At 36.6% G+C, this 20336-nt stretch overlaps 1 protein-coding gene across 1 annotated transcript; it reads right to left on the bottom strand.

Annotated features, from left to right (window-relative positions):
• Positions 1-2836: 2836 nt before the first annotated feature.
• On the bottom strand, positions 2837-5284 carry LOC103974779 (exocyst complex component EXO70I-like). Its single transcript, XM_009389665.3, has 2 exons — positions 4310-5284; positions 2837-4230 (listed from the first exon to the last, which is right to left on the bottom strand). Exons 1-2 carry the CDS (start codon positions 5105-5107, stop codon positions 2899-2901), a joined length of 2130 nt encoding a protein of 709 aa, XP_009387940.3. The 5' UTR covers positions 5108-5284; the 3' UTR covers positions 2837-2898.
• Positions 5285-20336: the final 15052 nt, after the last annotated feature.

The following is a 20336-nucleotide window of genomic DNA, read 5'->3' as shown; positions in this document are numbered from 1 at the left end:
GAAACATACGAAGATTTTTCATATTGGTCATCTCGTTCTTTTGTATTACAAAAAGCAAGTGATCTTCAAATCCATTGGCTTAAAGAAATCGTACTCTTTTTTCTTGATAACGAGAACAAAAGTGTCGAAAAAAAAACTAAAACTACTAGTAACCTAAACAAAATAAGAGAAGAGAGGAATATTCTTTCACAATGCAAAATATTGTGTTCTATTTATAGAGGGGTCAAACCAAGAGTCTTAGGTTAACTAAAACAAAAAATCCTATATAATCTCCAACTATTTTAAAAAATCTCTCTTTATTTAAGAGGCACAATTGCAATTGAATTTTATTTATTTGTAAAAATTTTCTCCTTTAATTTAATTCTTTCTGAAATTCCAAATAATCTTCATAGATATACAAAAGCTTCAGTCTTTATAGGTTTCCTAAAGATATTTGCAACTTGTTCTTTACTTCATTCTTGTTTCAGAAGTGATATTTCATTTGAATGTACTCGTTTGCTTTTGATTGGATTTTTTGGACAATTGTAGAGCTAAAGAATTATCAGGAAAAATTGTTGTAGTTGCAAATTGTTTGAATCCTAATTCTTTTAATACATTTATGAATCAAATAAAACTTAAAAAGAATATACTAATGTTGCAATGTAGTTTACTCCTATAGTTGACATCGATACATTGCTTTAGGATACAAGATGAGAAGATATAATCAGATGTGCTCTTCCCACTATCAACATCACCTATATAATCATTGTGAATAAGAAGTTTCTCTGGCACAAAAAATAATAATAACATAATATTCTCTTTACTATTCTAAAAGATGAATTTGTATTATATTTTTCATATATCTATATATCAAGCTTACTCCAAGCTTGATATTCTATCAGCAGAAAGTAATGCCAACCTTCTTCCCACTATAGCATTGTTGAGCTTTAGATTTGGTTCAATAAGAGTGCTAACATACTTGTTTTTATCTATTTTAGACTTCTTAAAAATCTCCTTGGACTTATTTTTGTAAAATAAAAATTTTCTGCACCTTATTGTTCAATTTCAACACTTAATTTATTCTGTTCTTCTACTTGTAGATTTTTACAACTAGCTTGACATTGTATTTTTCAATACTTCCATTTTGATTCAATTTTGTCCCATAAGTTACACTAACATCTTCCTACATCTGATTCTTGTTAATAGATACAATCTCCTCTTGTATTACTTTTCTCCTTTTATTATCATGTGATGCCTCCTCAAAAATGATTTTATCACCATCAATAAATACAATAAAGTATACCAAATATTATCCACTTCTTCTACATCTACAAATTCACAAACATTAGAATGCAAATTTTCATCCATCCTAAAAGTTGTATGAGCTGATGTTGGTTGCAATGTTGGTTGGGGGGCTTGTAGAAGTTTAATAGGAGAAGAGTGCCTTTTAATACATTAAGTTCCTTAGCTTACCATTTACATCTGTATTAAGTCAATTGGAACAAATTCTTTTACTTCTATAATCCACTTAAAAATTCAAAAGTTTGCAAACTTTATAATCCCATCCCATCATTGAAAAAATTATAATCAAGAGACTTTATTTTTTTTTTGAAAAAACTTTTAAGTGGATTGTGGTTTCAAAAAAATTTATTCTAGTTAACTTGACATATGTAAAATAATAAGCTGAGGAGGTAAATGCATTGATGATCTCATTCTATAGCTAGAGATTATCCAAACCTATCATTCAAAAGAACCTTCGATATTGCTAACTCTATCAACTCCTATAAATTATAAACGAAATAGAAAACAATATGAATGGATGAAAGTTTATGTTAGTAACTTTTGTGAACTTATAGATGTAAGAGAAGTAGATAATGTTAGCTAAGATTTCCTCAATTGCACGAAGAAATTTTACTGCTTTGTTGAGAGAAATCTTCTGTAAAAATAGGAAGCACATATTAAACATAAAAATATCTTCTTCATCATTTATTCTATCCGATACACCTTACACTATTTGATGATAGTGGTTTTTTTCGAGGATGCATCACATGATGATAAATAGAGAAAAACAATGCTAGAATAGATTGATTCAATGCCACAGGAGTGCAAGTGCGATCTAAGATTCTTCAACTCACCTCTTTTTTTTCTTAATTATAGTAATTTTATATTTTTAGCATATAGGTTTATGAAATCTAGTTTAGATTAGTTGTAAATATTTCTAAAATTTTAGATTTAAATACATGATCTCTAGCCTTTAATAATATTTAAAAACCTAGTTTTAGTTTAAAATTATGATCTTATTCTGTAACAGATCTGACATACAATAATTTCATAAAGTTTTATTTGAATTATTCATGATTTTTCATTCCTAATTTAAAAATATTTGTTTATTAATATTTTTAATTCATGATAAATAGTTTTGAAATTGAATTCCGAGTATATATATATATATATATATATATATATATATATAATTACTATGATACCGCATTAAATTATTTATATATCATTCCATCTAAAAGCATACTGACATATATAAGACATACCATTCACTTTTTATATATAATTATATAAAGAAGGCATTTTCATAGCCGGAATGTATGAAAAATTGAGTTGTAATAGATACATTATTATTTATTTGGACGTGAGTATTTTAAATCAATAGGTTGTATTTAAAGATTTAATAAACTAATTATTTCATTGGATCACATCAATAGACTTATCTAAGAAGCCTTAACATAAATTGGACACTTTGCAAGTGTTTGATTTTTAAAGACATATTAATCATAATATCATATTTAGAAGGATAGTCTATTTTAATATATTTAATTAATTTTTAATAATTTCATACGTGGCGTTTGAGAGAAGATATTAGAGTTTAATATAACTTCACAAATTTAAGGTAACCAAATATATTTATCACTTGTTCTGTTGCGACTTGCGACGCGAAGGAGCCTCCGAACTCCACGGTCCCTCTGCCCGCCTCCGATGGCTCACTCGCTCTCCCTTGGAGCTCCTCTCCCCCTCCGCCTCCCTCCTCCTTTCCTCCCCTCCGGCATCGAACAGCTGCAGTATCAGTTCCCTGATCGAGTCAGGTGGTGGGAACGCCCTCCCGTCCGTCGCCCCGGCGTTGGCGTGAAGGAATGCCGTGTACGCCGGCACCACCGCCTTCGCCACCGCCTCCCCTATCTGCTCCCTCAGGTCGGCGTCCCGAATGCAGTAGAGGCTCTTGTGCTTCCTCAGGTTGTCGTCGAATCCCCTCATGAATTCCTCCGTCGTCGCTCTCGCCGTCCCCGCCGCCTCGTTCCTCTCCAGCAGCCTCACCAGAGGCCCCCATGCTGCCTCCTGGTACGCGAACGCCGCCTGCTCCGCCGCGGTCTTGTACCTCGCTTTCATCGTGTCCTCCCCCACCAGCTTCGCCACCTCCGTCCCCCTCGTCCTCATGTACATGTACCAGTACGCGTTGGTGGCCATCACGTGGGGCAGTACTCGGTCCTTCTTCCCGTACCTCGACCGCTGCGCCTCTACGTTCCGCTGCAACGCCTCCAGAATACCGCGCACTGCGTCACCGAGGAGCCCCTCATCGTCGCCGTCCGCCTCAGGAGGTCGCGAAGGCAGCTCCGGTCTCCAGGTGCGCTCTGTTCGTAGCACTCGACCCATCGGTCCGGCGTACGCGGCCGTCGCGAGACATTTGAGGTAATGGACGGCGTATCGGACGACCTTCGGCACCGACCCATCCGCCGGCGGCGGTGCGCCGTCCTGCAGTCCCTCAATCCGGAGGCCAAATTCCCAGAATGCCGTCGCCGCCGCGTGGACGACGAGTTTCTGGAGCTCGCGGAACCGCGCTCGGACTTGGCCGCCCGCCTCGCCGTCGAAGACGGCCGCCAGATTGGGCCACATCCTGTCCAACGCGTCGAACATGTCGAGGAGCTTGAACAGCTTCTGCGGCTGCTTCGAGCTCCGGGCGACGCCCTCACCGAAGCAGAAGAAGACGGCCATAATCCGGTCGGCGATCTTTGCGAGGCATTCAGGCCACACGGCGCCGCCCATCAATCCGCCTAGCACGTCGTGGCAGAGCCGCTTCTCCGCGGCGAACAGCATCCGCACCGCCAACTCGAGGTGCCGGATCCAGAGCGTGATCGCCGCTTCCACATCCTCCCACTCCATCGCGTCCATGTCCTCCGGCGCGGACGTCCTCAGGTACTCTGGTTTCAACCTCATCAGCGCCTGCGCCGCCCTTCGGTACCTCACCTGCGATCACCCACCCCCTTAATCCGCCGGCCACACGGCATTCCCCAGTCAACGATCTCGAATCGACATGGATACTTACCGTAACGAAGATATCGATCGCGATGTCGAGGCAATCGTTGGCGGCGAGCGTTTGGGCGATCCGCCGGAGGGCCTCAATCTGGAGAGACGAGCCGAGATGGGGGAGATCAGAGCCGTCGGTCGCTTCCGGGATCAGATCAAGGCCATCAGATTCGCCAAAGGCGTGATGCTTGAGTTGGAGAAGGAGAGACTCGCACTCGTGCTGCAGCAGGAGAAGGGCTTCGTCCAAGAGGCCTTCGTACCGCATGGCGTCGACCTCGTCCTCGTAGAGGGCCTGGAGGGCGGCGAGGGCCTCGCTGAGGCGGTGGAGGCGGAGGCGGTCCGTGGCCTTGGTCCGGCTCAGGAACTCGACCGCCTCCTGAAGGCGCTGCACCGCTGGCTCGCACTCAGCGGCGACGCCTGCGACCGCGTCGTGGAGGCTGTCGACGCAATCGACGTAGGCGACGATGCGGCGGGGGTCGGCCGCGGGAGGGGAGAGCCGGAGGAGCCGGCGCTGGAGGGACCGGACGAGAGAGAAGCCGCGGAGAAGGGCGAGGGCGGGGGAGACGGCGCGATCGATGCGGGTGCGGAGGGCCTGGGCTGCGACGGCTTGGGAGTGAAGTGGCGCCACCGCGTCATAGATGGCGGAGATGGCGGCGAGTCGGACTGAGAGGCGACCGTCGAAGCCGGAGATGGCCACGTCAAGCTCGGAGGAGGAGCGGAGGACCGAGTCGAGGCCAGAGCGCGAGGCGTGGAGCTTGTCGATCATGGTGTCGGCGCTGACGCCGTCGTCGTGGATCGCGTTCGTGGCGTCCTCCATCGCGGAGCATCAAACAGGCGGTGGAAGCACTTGAAGTTATGGAGGCGAGGAACGATGTGATAAATAGGAGATGTGAGAGCGAGCGAACAAAGAAACAAAGGAAAGAGACGAATGGAGTGACGGTGAGTCCGAGGGAGGAAGCAGGTAATACCAAATGGCGGAAGAGCAAAGCGGACATTTAGGAGGAAGCAGCTTCGGAGAAGACAAGGACGGAATCGTGCTTCGCTTCCATTTGGCTTTCCGTGGAGATATATATATATATATATATATATATATAGAAAGAGAGAGAGAGAGAGAGAGAGAGAGAGAGAGAGAGAGAGAGAGGTGCGCGGAGGGATGGCGTAAGGACAATAAAAATGTTATGTATTTATTAGATTATATATATAATATATATTAAAAAATGACGAGAAAAGAATTTGCTTCATCAAATCTTGTTCTTAGTTTACATTCTAAAAAATAATCATATCTTTAACCAATAATCTCTTGTAAGTAAATTTGATACACTAATACCATAAGATTAATATTTTAAATATAAAAATTTATCAATAATAATAATATATTTTTTAATTATTTTACGTCAACTATGTCAATCTTTTATCGTTATCGAGATCTACAAAATGTTATATATTTAGTTAGGTTTAGAGGATTTATATTTATATTTTATAGTTTCTATTAAAATCTTTTTAGATCTTTTTTATCTTTTCTTATACCATTAACTATCACATTTGAAGGTATCATAAGCCCATATATATATTCTTAATTATCCAATATTCAAATCATAAAATATTATTTGTCTCATAACTATATTATATATTTTTTTAAAATTTAAAAGTATATGATGATCACACAAAACTCCTAATGTCCTTCATCATCTTAACTATATTCTTCTATTTATTATATAATAATTAAGATTATATTTTATATATTTAATTTTAATTTAATCTAAAATTTTTATTTCTAAGGATTAGTCTCTATAGCTCAAGTTTATAATTAATTTCACTTAGACTCTCATCAACTAAGATAATATCATTAGTAAATAACATACACTAAGGAATTCTGTTATGTAAATGACTAGTAAATTTATCCATTATCAAGGTGAAAAAAATAAAGACTTAATATGAATCATTAATGTGATCGTAGACTAATAGAAAACTCATTAGATATTCTCATTATAGTATTAATATTAGTAAATATATCATTATATATATCTTTAATAATATTAATAAAATTAATAGATATACCTTTTTTTTTTTTCTAAAGTCCATCTTAATAAATCTTTAGGAACCTTATTTTAGGTTTTCTCTAAATCAATAAAAACATATGTAAATTTTTTCTCTCTATATTTTTTATTAATTATCTTAATAAATAAATAGCTTCTATGGTTAATCTTTCAAGCATTAAACTAAATTAATTTTTAGAGATATTTATTTTAAGTCTCATCATACTACTTTCGATAATTCTTTTTCAAATTTTGAAGATACACAATCACTAAAATCTTCAAAGTATAACAACTTTGATACACAAACACTAAATTAATATTTTAAATATAAAATACATAAGATAAGATTTTAAAATATAAACATCCAGTAAGAGGATCTAATAAATTATCAAACTAATTACATTATTTTTATTATAATTAAATAAGCAAGTGTCTTGTCCTCTCTTTCTTGTTTGTCCTCTTTCCTAGTATTTAATTACCTCTCTTTTTTTCTACTAGGATCCATTGAATAGCCCTATTCATGATCTTTGAATCAACTGTGATGCAACAAAACTCTGCAGAGTAGTTTAATGATTAGTATACTTGGAAAGCATTATGCAAGACGACATAGTTTACATTAAGCCAAACAAACATTTGTTGTCAACTCGCTTGAGCTGAAACAAGGTTCAGTAGTGGCAATATCTGTGCCAGAAAGCAAAGTTAGGCAACATAAAGTGCTACAGATTTTCAACTATGGATAAGGATGCCTGATCACTCTTAGAAGCATAAGCTTCGATTTGAATTTAAGATCCTAATAAAAGCTAAGTTATACATAGCTAAAGACCTTAAATTATAAGCAATTTAAGGTTAATACATAGCTAGAGATAGAGATAGAAGAGGTGTTTGATATAGAATCATCTACAGTAACATATAATGCATCAAATGATTAATAAAACGTAATCTTGATATACTTATTGTATATCTCTATCATATCACAATCCTTCGTCATCCCATATTTCAAAGATAATCACTCTTATTTATGATCATAATTAGAGGATAACCAAACTTTTAAAATTTTTCGTGATATTAAAATTTTCTTACTTCAAGAAAATTATTTTTCCTTCCCTTTTCTTTTGTTTTGTTTGGATACTGATAGCCGATAAGATTTCCTCAACTATATGAGGATATCTCTCTATTGAGGAAAATCCTCCCTCCTAACTTGTATAAATAAGAGAGGGATATGTGAATACAATCAAGCTTCTTCAGTAATTTCTTTTCTATCTCTTTTCTAACATAGTATGATTAGGTACTGGACTAGGTTCTCCGGGGATGTTGAGCATGGCTGGCGAACAATTGAAGGAGCCATCAATGTAACCTAGCAAGTCGTATTCAAATAAAAGATTGGAAAATTGAGCCCACCAGGATGCATAGTTACCATCCTTTGATAACTTGAAAGGGATTAGTGTGGCTGCATTGATGAAGATAAGCCCTATAGGAGAAGAACTATGAGTCCCTACAGAAATAGGAACCGGAATATCATAAGGAGATAACGAAGACATCCTAGCCTCCTTTTTTTTTTTTTTTTTTTACTGTAGTGCTTCAGAAACTGTTGTTGCGTCAAGATCGTCTCATCCTCCAAGCTATTCAAGCCTCAGTTGTTGGATCCATCGCTCCATTGATTTCTATATATGTGACTACTGTCGTTGCATGGTCTAAACTACAAACAACCTTGGTGAATCATTCGTGTACTCGCAAGCTCAGTCTTTTATCCAAGCTGATGGTGACCAAACAAGAGGGAAGTACTATTATTGATTTTCTATAAAATATCAAAGTTATCATCGATGACTTGGCTTTGATAGGTCATTCCCTATGTGACGAGGAGATCATCATCCATACCCTAAATGGTCTTAGAGACAACTACAAGGAGTTGGCGACTGTAATTCGGGCACACGGCTCATCAGTCTCCTTTGAAGAACTCTATGACAAGTTGACTGACTATAAGATGTATTTGAAGCATGCGGACAAACTGCCCGGACCGTCTATCACAGTTCAAGTCAATTATAAGTCTAAGAGGAAGAACACTTGGTACCCTCCGAACATCACCAAAGGCATCCTTGATCCAGAGCCCGAATAGAGGAAACATTTATGAATGACCGTCAGCTCCATAAATAACCCAGCCCACTATTCATTCGTCCGTTGCGGGTCTAGTTGATATGTGGCATCGTCGTCTTGGTCATCCCTCGTCCCTTATTCAATACAAATTACTTTCTAGTTTCTCTCTTTCTATTTTTAAATCGCATATTTCTATAATGCATTATGATGCATGTCTTAGTAATAAAAGTCATCGACAGTCATTTGGCCCATCTTCCATTTCCACCTCTAAACCATTTGAAATTATTTATACAGATGTTTGGGGCTCTGCCCCAATCATATCTTTTGATAAATTCAGATTTTATGTCATTTTTATAGATCACTTCACTAAGTACACATGGTTATATCCTCTTCACCATAAATCTGACGTTTCGGTTGTCTTTCCCACTTTTTGAAAGTTGGTCGAAAACTATTTTCGGTATACCATCAAAACGGTTTACTCTGATGGTGGCAGTGAATATCAAGCCCTAGCGTCCTATCTCTCAGTTTGTAGTATCCAACACCTCAAGTCTCTCCCGCATACTCCTCAACTTGTTAGCTCCGCCGAATGCAAACATCGACATATAGTAGAAACTGGGCTCACACTTCTCCATCAGGCTTCCATGCCTTCAAAACTTTTGGACGGCAGCCTTTCAAACTATCGTCTACCTTTTTAATAGAATGCCTACGCTAGTCCTACAATACCAATACCCCATTGACTCACTATTTCACAAACCCACAAACCTTCGTAAACTCAGAGTATTTGGTTGTCTATATTATCTATGGTTGTGTCCCTATGCCTCTCATAAGTTAACATCACGATCTAATCCTTGTGTTTTTATAGGTTACTCTCTTGAACATAATGCTTTCCGCTGCTATAATCTCCACACTCACAAAATTTTTATATCCCGTCACGTTATTTTTGTTGAGTCTGTCTTTCCTTTTTACAACTATACCTCTCTTACCATGCAGACCACTTTATTAACCATTTCTCATTGGGGTATACCTCCGATCCAACCGGACGAGCCTTCCATGACATCGTCCAGTTCCTCCTCTCATGATCCACACTATTCCACTCCTCCGATTCAGCATTTGCCCATTCCTACTCCACTTCTCTCTTCTTCGACTATTGGAGTACTTGGTTCACGATCACAATTGTTATCTTTATCTCCTTCTTAGCCAAGTGACCCTGATATACCACCACTTGACTTGGCCTGTCTCAATCACTCTCAACCACTTCTTCCAACAACACAACCTCACGGTCCCATAGTCTCTAACCATCCTATGACTACATACTCTAAGAGTGGTATTTTCAAACTACATCAGGTCCTTGATCTTCGTGCTATCATAGATTCCTCATTCATCACCATTGAACTCACCATCTTTACTCTAAGCCCAAAAATCTTCGCACTAGCATATCGCCATGTGTGAGAAATATAATGTCCTCCTTCATAACTCAACATGGGATCTAGTACCCTTTCATCATATACAAAACATCATTAGGTGTAAGTGAGTTTTTCGAGTTAAGCGGAACCCCGATAGCTCTATTGCCCGATATAAGGCACACCTCTTCGCCAAAGGGTTTCATCAACGACCTAGAGTTGATTTCACTCATCCTTAGTATCCAAGGCATGTCTGCAAACTTCAAAAAGCTATTTATGGACTTCATCAGGCTCCAAGAGCTTGGTACACTAAACTTGGCTCTTTTCTGACTTCAGTTGGCTTTCTCAATTCCAAATCGGATTCCTCATTATTTTTGAGATAACACCATAGCGACACAATATATATTCTGGCCTATGTGGATGACATCATTGTCACAGGCAACAACCTTGTAGAAATCCAAGCATTCATCAAACAGTTGGCAAATCGATTCTCGCTCAAAGATCTAGGACCCCTAAACTACTTTCTGGGTATAGAGTCTATATTTACATCTTCCGGTCTCTTTCTATCACAAAGAAATTAAATTTAAGATTTATTATTCAAAACAAACATGCAGGACGCAAATGTGGTTACAACTCCTCTATCTACTAGTGGCTCTCTCAAATTATCTGATGGAAGTCCTGCTATAGAACCCACTCAATACCGACAAGTCATTGGTTCCCTACGGTACTTAGCTCTCACCCATCCCGACATCTCATTTGTAGTTAACAAATTATCATAGTTTATGTAGAGGTCGTCTACTATGCATTGGTCTGCGGTCAAACGAGTCCTACCGTATCTTAAAGGGACTCTCAATCATGGTGTCTTTCTTCGTCAATACTCTCCACTTCAGTTTCATGCCTTTACTGATGTTGATTAGGCAGGCAACTTTGATGATCGAACATCCACATCGGGGTATATTATCTTCCTTGGCGCTAATCCAATCAGATGGAGTTCTAAGAAGCAAAAAACAGATACACGGTCTACAACTGAAGCTGAATACCGTGCCATTGCCACTACCACTGCATAACTCAATTGGGTCATAAATCTACTCAAATAACTCAACATCAACTCTACTCCTACAATATATTATGACAATGTAGGAGCTATCTATCTGTGCGCTAATCCGGTGTTCCACTCTCGCATGAAACATATTGCTATCGACTTCCATTTTGTGCAAGATCAAGTTGTCCACCATTAACTACGAGTTTCTCATGTCCATTCGGCTAATCAGTTAGTCAACTCACTCACGAAGCCTCTCGCTTGCCACATTTTTGCATTACATCGGTCCAAGATTGGCTTCCGATTTCCTCAACTACATGAGAATATCTCTCTATTCTATTGAGGAAAATCCTCTAATCTGTTGATAAAAATCCTCCCTCCTAACTTGTATAAATAAGAGAGGGACATGGCACCTTATTGCTGAATAAATCTAATCTAGTAAGCAAGAAGACTCCTTGAGAAGAACTAATTTAATCTAGATCAACATTTCAGGCCATCGCTAGCAATTCTGCACCTTTGCGAGTGCATGGTAGTGATCATCTATCAAATTTGGTCTATTTTAGATATGATTAGATTTAATCATAAGATCCTTTATCATAAGGTGGGCAGCTGAAATCTGATCACAAGGTGAACAATTGATCAAAGCTCCACTGTTTTGTCCATCAATAATAATTTATATCCATCAATACTATCACTATAACCCCCCTTCAAATTTTTGAAAGCTATCAACCTCTTTCAATATAATCGATTGAGCTATGCTTTGGCTATCTCTATTCTTTATCAGAAAGAATATAAATAGCAAGGGAACTAACCCTAATAATAATTCTTGATCATAAATTAGAGATACATCAATCATATTATTCTATAAGCTATTTAAGCCTTAGGTCATTGGCACTAGAGCACTACTAATTTCTTTATGCTACAATACTATAGCGGAAAGTTATAGACTACCTTCGCCCATCTCTCCGACACTTAAATGTTAAATTTTTTTATCTACTTTAATAAAAATAGGCCAACAGGAAAGTACAATCATTGACTATATTGATTATATGTAAAAATATAAAAGTTGACTTTGATATATCATTCTTTAAGCACTAAAAAAGTTATCATTCACACTCTTATTGACTTAGGAGATGAATATATAATGTTAGTGATATGATACACCAATATCATTTAAAGAACTATATGATAAATTATTCAATTATGAAATATATTTAAGATGAGATGAAAGGAAGACTCAACCAACAATTATATCTTAGTTCAATTAGAAGTCCAAAGGGAAAAGTAACTTAAACAATAAGAACTTCGTTTAAGGGCTAAAAAAGGTGCCTCCTTAATACATGGTTAACCCATAAAACCACCATCTATTATCAATTGTCCAATTGTGGTGCCAATTCTAACTTACATAATTCAAGAAACAACTTCAACCCTATCAATCATGACAACTAGGAAGAGTTCTTACGTCTAAACAACATCAATAATTAGCAAAAACATTATCAACCAACCTTGTGATAAAGTGGATCATATAACAAAAGTATATCAATCTCAACCAAGGCCTAATATAACACCCAATTGGACTTAAGCAAGTGTCATGACCAGTTCGATCGTCGTATAAGTAATTGAATTATCAACTTTGGTATTTCACATCACATTATTTTTGACTTATAGAATCTATTCAGCTACTTTGATTATGGTGACAGTAAAGATATCATCATTAGTGATAATAATAATATTTTTATCACTCATATTGGTTCTATGAGACTTAATTCACACATGATCATTTTTAAATTCGATAATATTTTATGTGCACCTCATACAAAAAAAAAAAGTCTTTCAATCCTACAAACAAAATAATATTTTTATTGATGTCTTCGACTCATTTTCTATAAAGAATTTAAGTCCAGAGGTCTCTTTGGTCCGAGATCAAAATAAAGACAATATTATCACTAGTAGCTTCACAAGTCATCCAACCAATCGTTTTTGCTTTTGTTATGAGCGTTTTTGCTTTTGTTATGAGCTCATATGTGTATATCACTTTGGCTGTACATCATCCTTTATTTAATAATAATTAATCTCTCATTACTCCCTTCTAGTTTTAAAATCAAATAAAGTTGTTGCTCATTGTGACTCATATATTAGTAATAAAGGTTATAGATTATCTTTTGGAAAGTATTATATATCTTGCTCCAAATTACTTAAAATCATATACATTTATTTGGGGCCTTCTCCAATCATTTATTTGATAATTATAGATTTTATATTATTTTTATAAATTACTTAACCAAATATATATGACTATGTCCTTTCAAATATAAATATGAAGTTATCTCAACTTTTGATCATTTTAGGAATATGGTTGAAAACTTCTTCCTATCTACCATTAAGACTGTATATACTAACAAAGACGATGAATATGAAGCCTTAATAACATATCTTTCAAGTTGTGGCATATAACATCTCAAATCATCACCACACATATATCAACTTATTGGCTATGTTGAACAAAAATATTGACACCTAGTTGAAACTGACATCACCCTCCATCAAGTCTTCATGTCACTCTCCTTTTAGTCAATAACCTTTTAAGCTGTTGTCGATCTTTGTATATCCATTCTAAATCTACAACTTCAGTCACCCTTTGAACACCTATTTGTAGCTTCTACTATATGCCTCACACAAGTTATAGTTGAACTCTAAATCATGTATTTTCATTGAGTACCCCATTGAATATAATATTTTTCTATATTTTGATCCTTAAACTCATAATGTCATTGTATCATGTCATGTAATATTTATTGAATCCTACTTTCTCTTTCAAAACCTTACAATTTCGGAGATGAGAGCCACCACTATATCCATTCATCATTGAGCTCATATGGGCACACACGAAACTCTCTCAAGTCTATCTCTGGCCATGTTCCCTAGCTCAACTAGAAGTACTCCAAATCTCTACTCTTATTCTTTGTATTCGATATTGTTTATACCTCATCCACCATCTTATTAGATCAATTTGTGCCACAAACTATTGCTATACCTTTTAACACCCCAAGTGGTGTCTTTGTCTCCTCCTAGGTCAAGTGATGTTGTCGGACATTAATCAAATTAGGTATGTGTCACTAACTCATCACTAACTCTTATACTATCAACACAACTCAATCATTCCATTGAACTTGAATATTATATGATAATATACTCTAAAAATAATATCTTTAAACTACACTAGATTCTTGATTTCTCTATTACCATAGTCTCTCTATTTGAGCCTATGATACCCACTAACCCAAGCTCAAAAACTCACTCAATAGCATAAAGTCATATTTGAGGAATATGATGTCATACTTAGTAATGCCACATAAACCTTTATACAATCCAATCCTATACAAAATATCCATGAGTATAGGTGGTTTTTTCTAATTAAGTGAAAATTATATGGATCCATTGCTGGATACAAAGTACATAGCTAAAATATTTCATCAAAAATTAAGCGTTGACTTTCTAGAAACCTTTATTCCTGTCATCAAACCTATAATAATTTGATTTACTCAGAGGTTGGCTATCAATCAAGGTTGACACAATAGTTAGAAGTTAATAATACTTTCTTACATAGGATTTTGGCTAATGTTATCTTTATGTAATAACCTCCGGCCTTTATTCATCCTCAACATCTTAACCATGTATATAAACTCTACAAAACTATATATAGATTTCGTCAAAACTCTAAGAGCATCAATAAACTTGGCTCGTTCTTGATATCTACCAACATTGTTAATTCTAAATCTAACAACTTTTTTTACAATAACAAGAGGCACTATAAACTTGCTAGTATATATAGATGATACTATCGTCATAAGTAATAAATCTGTTGAGATTAAATATTTTGGTAATTGGTACTAAATGGGTCTTTTGAAATAAGCAAGATGAACTTGGTATCATGGATAGAAATAAGGTTAGATTAGTGGCCAAAGGTTTCAACTAAGAAGAAGGTATCGATTATAAAGAAACCTTCGCTCTTGTGACTAGATTTAAAGCCATAAGGATTCTCCTTGCCTATGCTAGTTGTAATAATTTTATATTATTTCAAATGGATGTTAAAAGTACTTTTCTTAATGGCTTTATTTCCAAAAAAGTTTATCTTGAACAACCTCTCAGATTTGAGAATGTTAACTTTTCGAATCATATGTTTAAGTTGACTAAGGCTCTCTATACATTAAAACAAGCTCATAGGACTTGGTATGAGAGACTTAGTTCTTTTCCTATTTAAAATAATTTTATGAAAGGCAAGGACGATACTACATTGTTTATTAAATATTTTTAAAATAATTTTTTTATTATCCAAATTTATGTTGATGATATCATTTTCGGTTCCTTAAGTGAATCTTTGTGTGAATCGTTTGCAAAAAAATATGAGTCAATAATTTGAAAGAAGCTTAAAGGCCGAATTAACTTTTTTCTTAGGATTGTAAATTAAGCAACTAAGTGATGAAATTTTTATTAGTCAGACTAAGTATGCTTTCGATCTATTGAAACGATTTAATATGGATAGTGCTAAAGTTATTAATACTCTAATGAGCAATTCTACAAAACTAGATATGGACAATAATGAAGAATGTTTTGACCAAAAAACTTATAGGGGTATGATAGGTAGTTTATTATATCTTACAGCAACCAAACCTGATATCATGTTTAGTGTTAGACTATACACTAGATTTCAATCTAATCCCAAGCAATCTCATTTAAAAGATGTTAAAAGGATTTTTAGATATTGAAAAAGAACTCCTAATCTAGGACTATGGTATCCAAATTCTAAAAACATTGAGTTACTTACTTATATCGAAGCTGATTTTGCTAGTTGTCAAATAGATAGGAAAGGCATATCAGGAACATGTCAACTCTTAGGTCATGCACTTTTCTCTTGGTCTTCCAAAAATAAAATTCGGTTATATTATCTACAACAAAAGTTGAGTATATAGCAGCAGGTGCATTTATGCACAAGTTATCTAGATGAAAAATACATTAGAAAATTATAGAATTCACTTGAAAAATATACCTATAAAATGCGATAACACTAGTGCAATATGTTTAACCAAGAATCTCATTCAACACTCTAGAACTAAATATATTGATATTAGGTAACATTTTATTATAGATTAGGTAAATAATCATAATATATCTTTCGAATTTATTGATATAAAGCATCAATTAGTATATATTATTACAAAACCATTGAGGAACAATTTGATTTTATTAAAAGAGAATTAGATACAAATGCATGAATTCCTATACATGTATATGTGCATATATATATATATATATATATATATATATATATATATATATATATATATATATACACATATATATGTACGAATTTCCAAATATATATGTATATATATATATATATATATGTATGAATTTCCACATATATATGTGTGTATATATATATATATATATATTGTTAGGATCCGAGCGACACTAAGAGGGGGGGGGTGAATTAGTGCAGCGGATTAAAACTTCGGTTTTAGAAAAATCTTTCGTACGATAAGAACGGAACTTGAAAAGTTTAACTTGAAAGTGTATTCTTAAAGTTGCGCAACAAGGGTAATAAGAAACTAAAGCAGTAAGAAGGTATGCAGTAATGTAAATGACAATTATAAAATGCAAACCAGAGATTACGCCGATTTTAGAGTGGTTCGGTCAAATGACCTACATCCACTTGCGAGGCCCCTCTTCGATGAGGCTCCCACCTTCCACTAGCAAGTCTCTTGAAATGGAAGGGTAAACACCCCTCTTATAACCTTTTACAAGCAGCTCAACCTCTTACAAATTTTCAATAAGAAAGAAGGAGGAGAACTCTCTAGCAAATTGAAAACAAGACTTGCTAAGACTTTCTAAGACTTTTCTCTCAATCAAAATGCTTCTCAAAAGTTGTAATCTCAGCTGAGATTTGAGGGGTATTTATAGGCCTCAAGAGGATTCAAATTTGGGCTCCAAAATTTGAATTCTCTTAGGGTTTCCGATGCTGGAGGTGCCACCGCCCAGCGCTCGGGTGCTGGACGGTGCAACCGCCCAGCCAAGGAGGTGTCACCGCCCAGCTCTCGGGTGCTGGGCGGTTCCACCGCCCAGCCAGGCGGTGCCACCGCCTGGCTCTCCGATTCATTGGTTTGGCTTAATTTTAGCCCAAACCAAATCTGACTTTGGGCCCAATTGGCCCCTAACCAGGATATAGGATTATCTCTTAATCCTAATCCTAATTACAAGTGAACTACATAACACAAAAACATCCTAAGCAAGTTTTCAACCGCGAACGTCGAGTCTTGTTCTGGCGAGCTTTCCGACGAATTCCTTCCGACGGACTCCCTGCAAGCTCCCAATCTTTGTGATGACTTTAACGAGTAGCCGAGCCTTCTCGGTTATCTCCGCGAGCCTCCGACAATTTCTTCGGCAAACTTCCGACACGTTCCCGATTTCTTCTCGGTTGGTTCCGGCAGCATCTCCGATGATTCTTCGGTCTCTTAAACGTCCATCGAGCTCGACTCCGGTATCCTTGCTTTATGTTTTCTGGTTATCGTAGTTAATCCTGCACACTTAACTCAATAATATGGATTAGATCAATTTACCCACCAATTGATTATATCATCAAAATCCGAGATTCAACAATCTCCCCCTTTTTGATGATGACAATCAATTGATGACGGAGTTAAACATAACTCCCCCTATCTATATGCCATATTATGAGAAGATAAAAAACACTTGAATTCCATCCCATTGGATTCAAGCATAACCCAATAAGTTCTAATCGTAGAGCTTATCGTTATCCTCATTAAACAATAGTAAGTACGAAACTTCGATGAAAATCATAAGTTAAATGATAAGGGATGAATTTTGCTACGACAGAAGATAAAGGATTTTCAATATAAATTTCATGATATCAATCTTGTGATATTTTCAAGGATTTGCAAGGCATATAAGACATTCATATCACACAAGTTTTTGTAATTCATATAAGTCATACTATGGTTATGGTGTAAGTCATCACTTAGTCATCACTTCTCCCCCTTTGTCATCAACAAAAAGAGACAAGCCAGCTAATTGATGATCATAGAAAAAGGTTTAGCATTTAACAAAGTTCATCATTCAAATTTGCCAGAAATCGTTTATCCAAAAGACATCATCATTTATGCAGATTAAAATAGTAGTTATCTAAAAGGAAAGATCAGTTATCGTTCAATCGATGACAAACTTGAACTTGTTGTTAAAAGCAAACAGAACAGAATAAAAAGATACATCAATTTAATCCTTAGGAGGTAATCCACAGTGCTGATATATGATATCTATTTTTTCATTCATCTGTCGTAGTGTCTTCAAAATTTCAACTTGTTGATTCTGAATTTGTTCTTGCTGTGATTTGATCTGAGATAGCTCCGCCATAATGATATCTTCAGAGGAGGAAACAGGAGTTGAAGGTGCTGCGCCAAAGGGACTAGGAGGAGGAGATTCATTTCCCATAAGAATTGGTGTTTCGGGTTGTTCTATTGGTGGAGGAATTGGATCCGTCCTTCTAGGTTGCCTAACCCATATGCCATTGCTAAAAGTGCACCTAAGTCTTTTCAGTAGGTTTTTATTTATTATGTTATATCGATCATTTTGAATAGATTCTTCATCGGGTGGAATGCAAATGTCATAGGCATGAAGAATTCTAGTGATCAACCTCCCATATGGCAATATAGTATCTTTAGTCATAATATCCTGCATGTGTTGGCGAATTAAGTACCCAAAACAATTATGTTGACCGGTCATAATCCAATACATGGTTCCTATTTCTATTTGACTTATTTCGTCAAGATGAAATTGTTTGGGGAATATGATGCTTGTGATAATGTGATGAAGAATTTTAGAGTTGAAAGGCAGTAAGTGTTCACAGCTCTTGGGTAGGAAGTCAAGGTTTGGATTTGCAAAAATTGTTTTCACGGCTTCGGTATAGGTTGCTCCTATTGTTTTGACGTCCCATTTACCTTTAAAATAGCATCCCCTATCTTTTTTAGTTATGCCAATTAGCTCACAAATAGTGCTGTCAAATATTCTAATGGGTGTTCCTAGAAGGTAAGTGCTTAGGCTATCGTTGTCCTCATAAAGGTTGGCATAGAACAATCTAACTAATCGCGGATAGATTGGTTCATCTATTTGTAGTAGAGGTAGAGCTTCTAGGTGTGCAAACCACCTAATGGGTTCTAAGTCCTCTAGTTCATCTAGATCAACGTATTTTCCCTTATGGATACATCGTGTTTCAAATTTTGGAAAGCTAAGGGCTACCTCTTTTGATCTAAAAAGATCATGGTCAAATGAATCTCCTTCAATCCTTTTTCCTTTTGATCTCTTAGGAGCCATAATCTAGACAAGATGATGATGAAATTGTAAAAAATAAGCAAGGAAAAGAGGAAAGAAAAGAAGGAATGGGATACCAAAAAGAGGGATTTCAAGTGTTACCTTATGGAGATTATGTTGAGAGATGGAAAGCTTGGACCACCAAGAATCCTTCTCCAATGCTTCTAAGAGTTAGAATGAGGGTTAGAGGGAATGGGAGAGGGTTTTGAGAGTGTTTTTTTCGGGTTGGGGGCGGTGTCACCGCCGGCCCTAACCCCTCGGGTTAGTAAGGCTTGCTTGGTCGGTGTCACCGCCTGGCGCCCGAGCGCCAAGCGGTGCAACCGCCGGATCTGGCGGTGCCACCGCTGGCATCCCGCGGAGGAAAGAAAAAAATTTTTCTTCCTCCCTTTTGTTTAGCTTCTTCCCTCAAGATCATAAGTTATACTTTAATGGATCATTTTGAATTGAAGAAGAAGGAAGAAATCAAATCCACAGAAGAAAGGAAAAGGACGAGTCATTTTTCGTGAAGCTCATTTTAGGGACAATTTAACATGCCTAATTCCCTTCTAATGAATTCAAATTGAACTTCGTTCAAGGTTTTTGTAAATATATCTGCTAATTGATGCTCTGTGTCAATGAATTCTAGAACAACATCATTGTTAAGGACATGATCGCGTATGAAATGATGCCTAACGTCGATGTGCTTAGTTCTAGAGTGCAGAATTGGATTTTTAGTAAGACATATGGCACTAGTATTATCACATTTTATGGGAATGTTTTTAAAGTGAATTCCATAGTCTTCTAATGTATTTTTCATCTAAATGACTTGTGCACAACATGCACTTGCAGCAATGTATTCGGCTTCCGCCGTAGATAGTGCAACTGAATTTTGTTTCTTGGAAGTCCAAGAAACAAGTGCATGTCCTAAAAATTGGCATGTTCCGGATGTACTTTTTCTATCGATCCTGCATCCGCCAAAATCGGCGTCTGCATAAGCCATTAGATCAAATTTTTCAGATTTTGGATACCACAATCCTAAATTTGGAGTTCCTTTAAGATACCTGAATATTCTTTTAACACTCTTCAGATGAGATAATTTAGGATTAGATTGAAACCTAG

The sequence above is a fragment of the Musa acuminata genome, chromosome BXJ2-2, assembly GCF_036884655.1.
Source record: "Musa acuminata AAA Group cultivar baxijiao chromosome BXJ2-2, Cavendish_Baxijiao_AAA, whole genome shotgun sequence".
Taxonomy (NCBI): Eukaryota; Viridiplantae; Streptophyta; class Magnoliopsida; order Zingiberales; family Musaceae; genus Musa; species Musa acuminata.
This window is presented reverse-complemented; position numbering and strand designations above follow the sequence as displayed.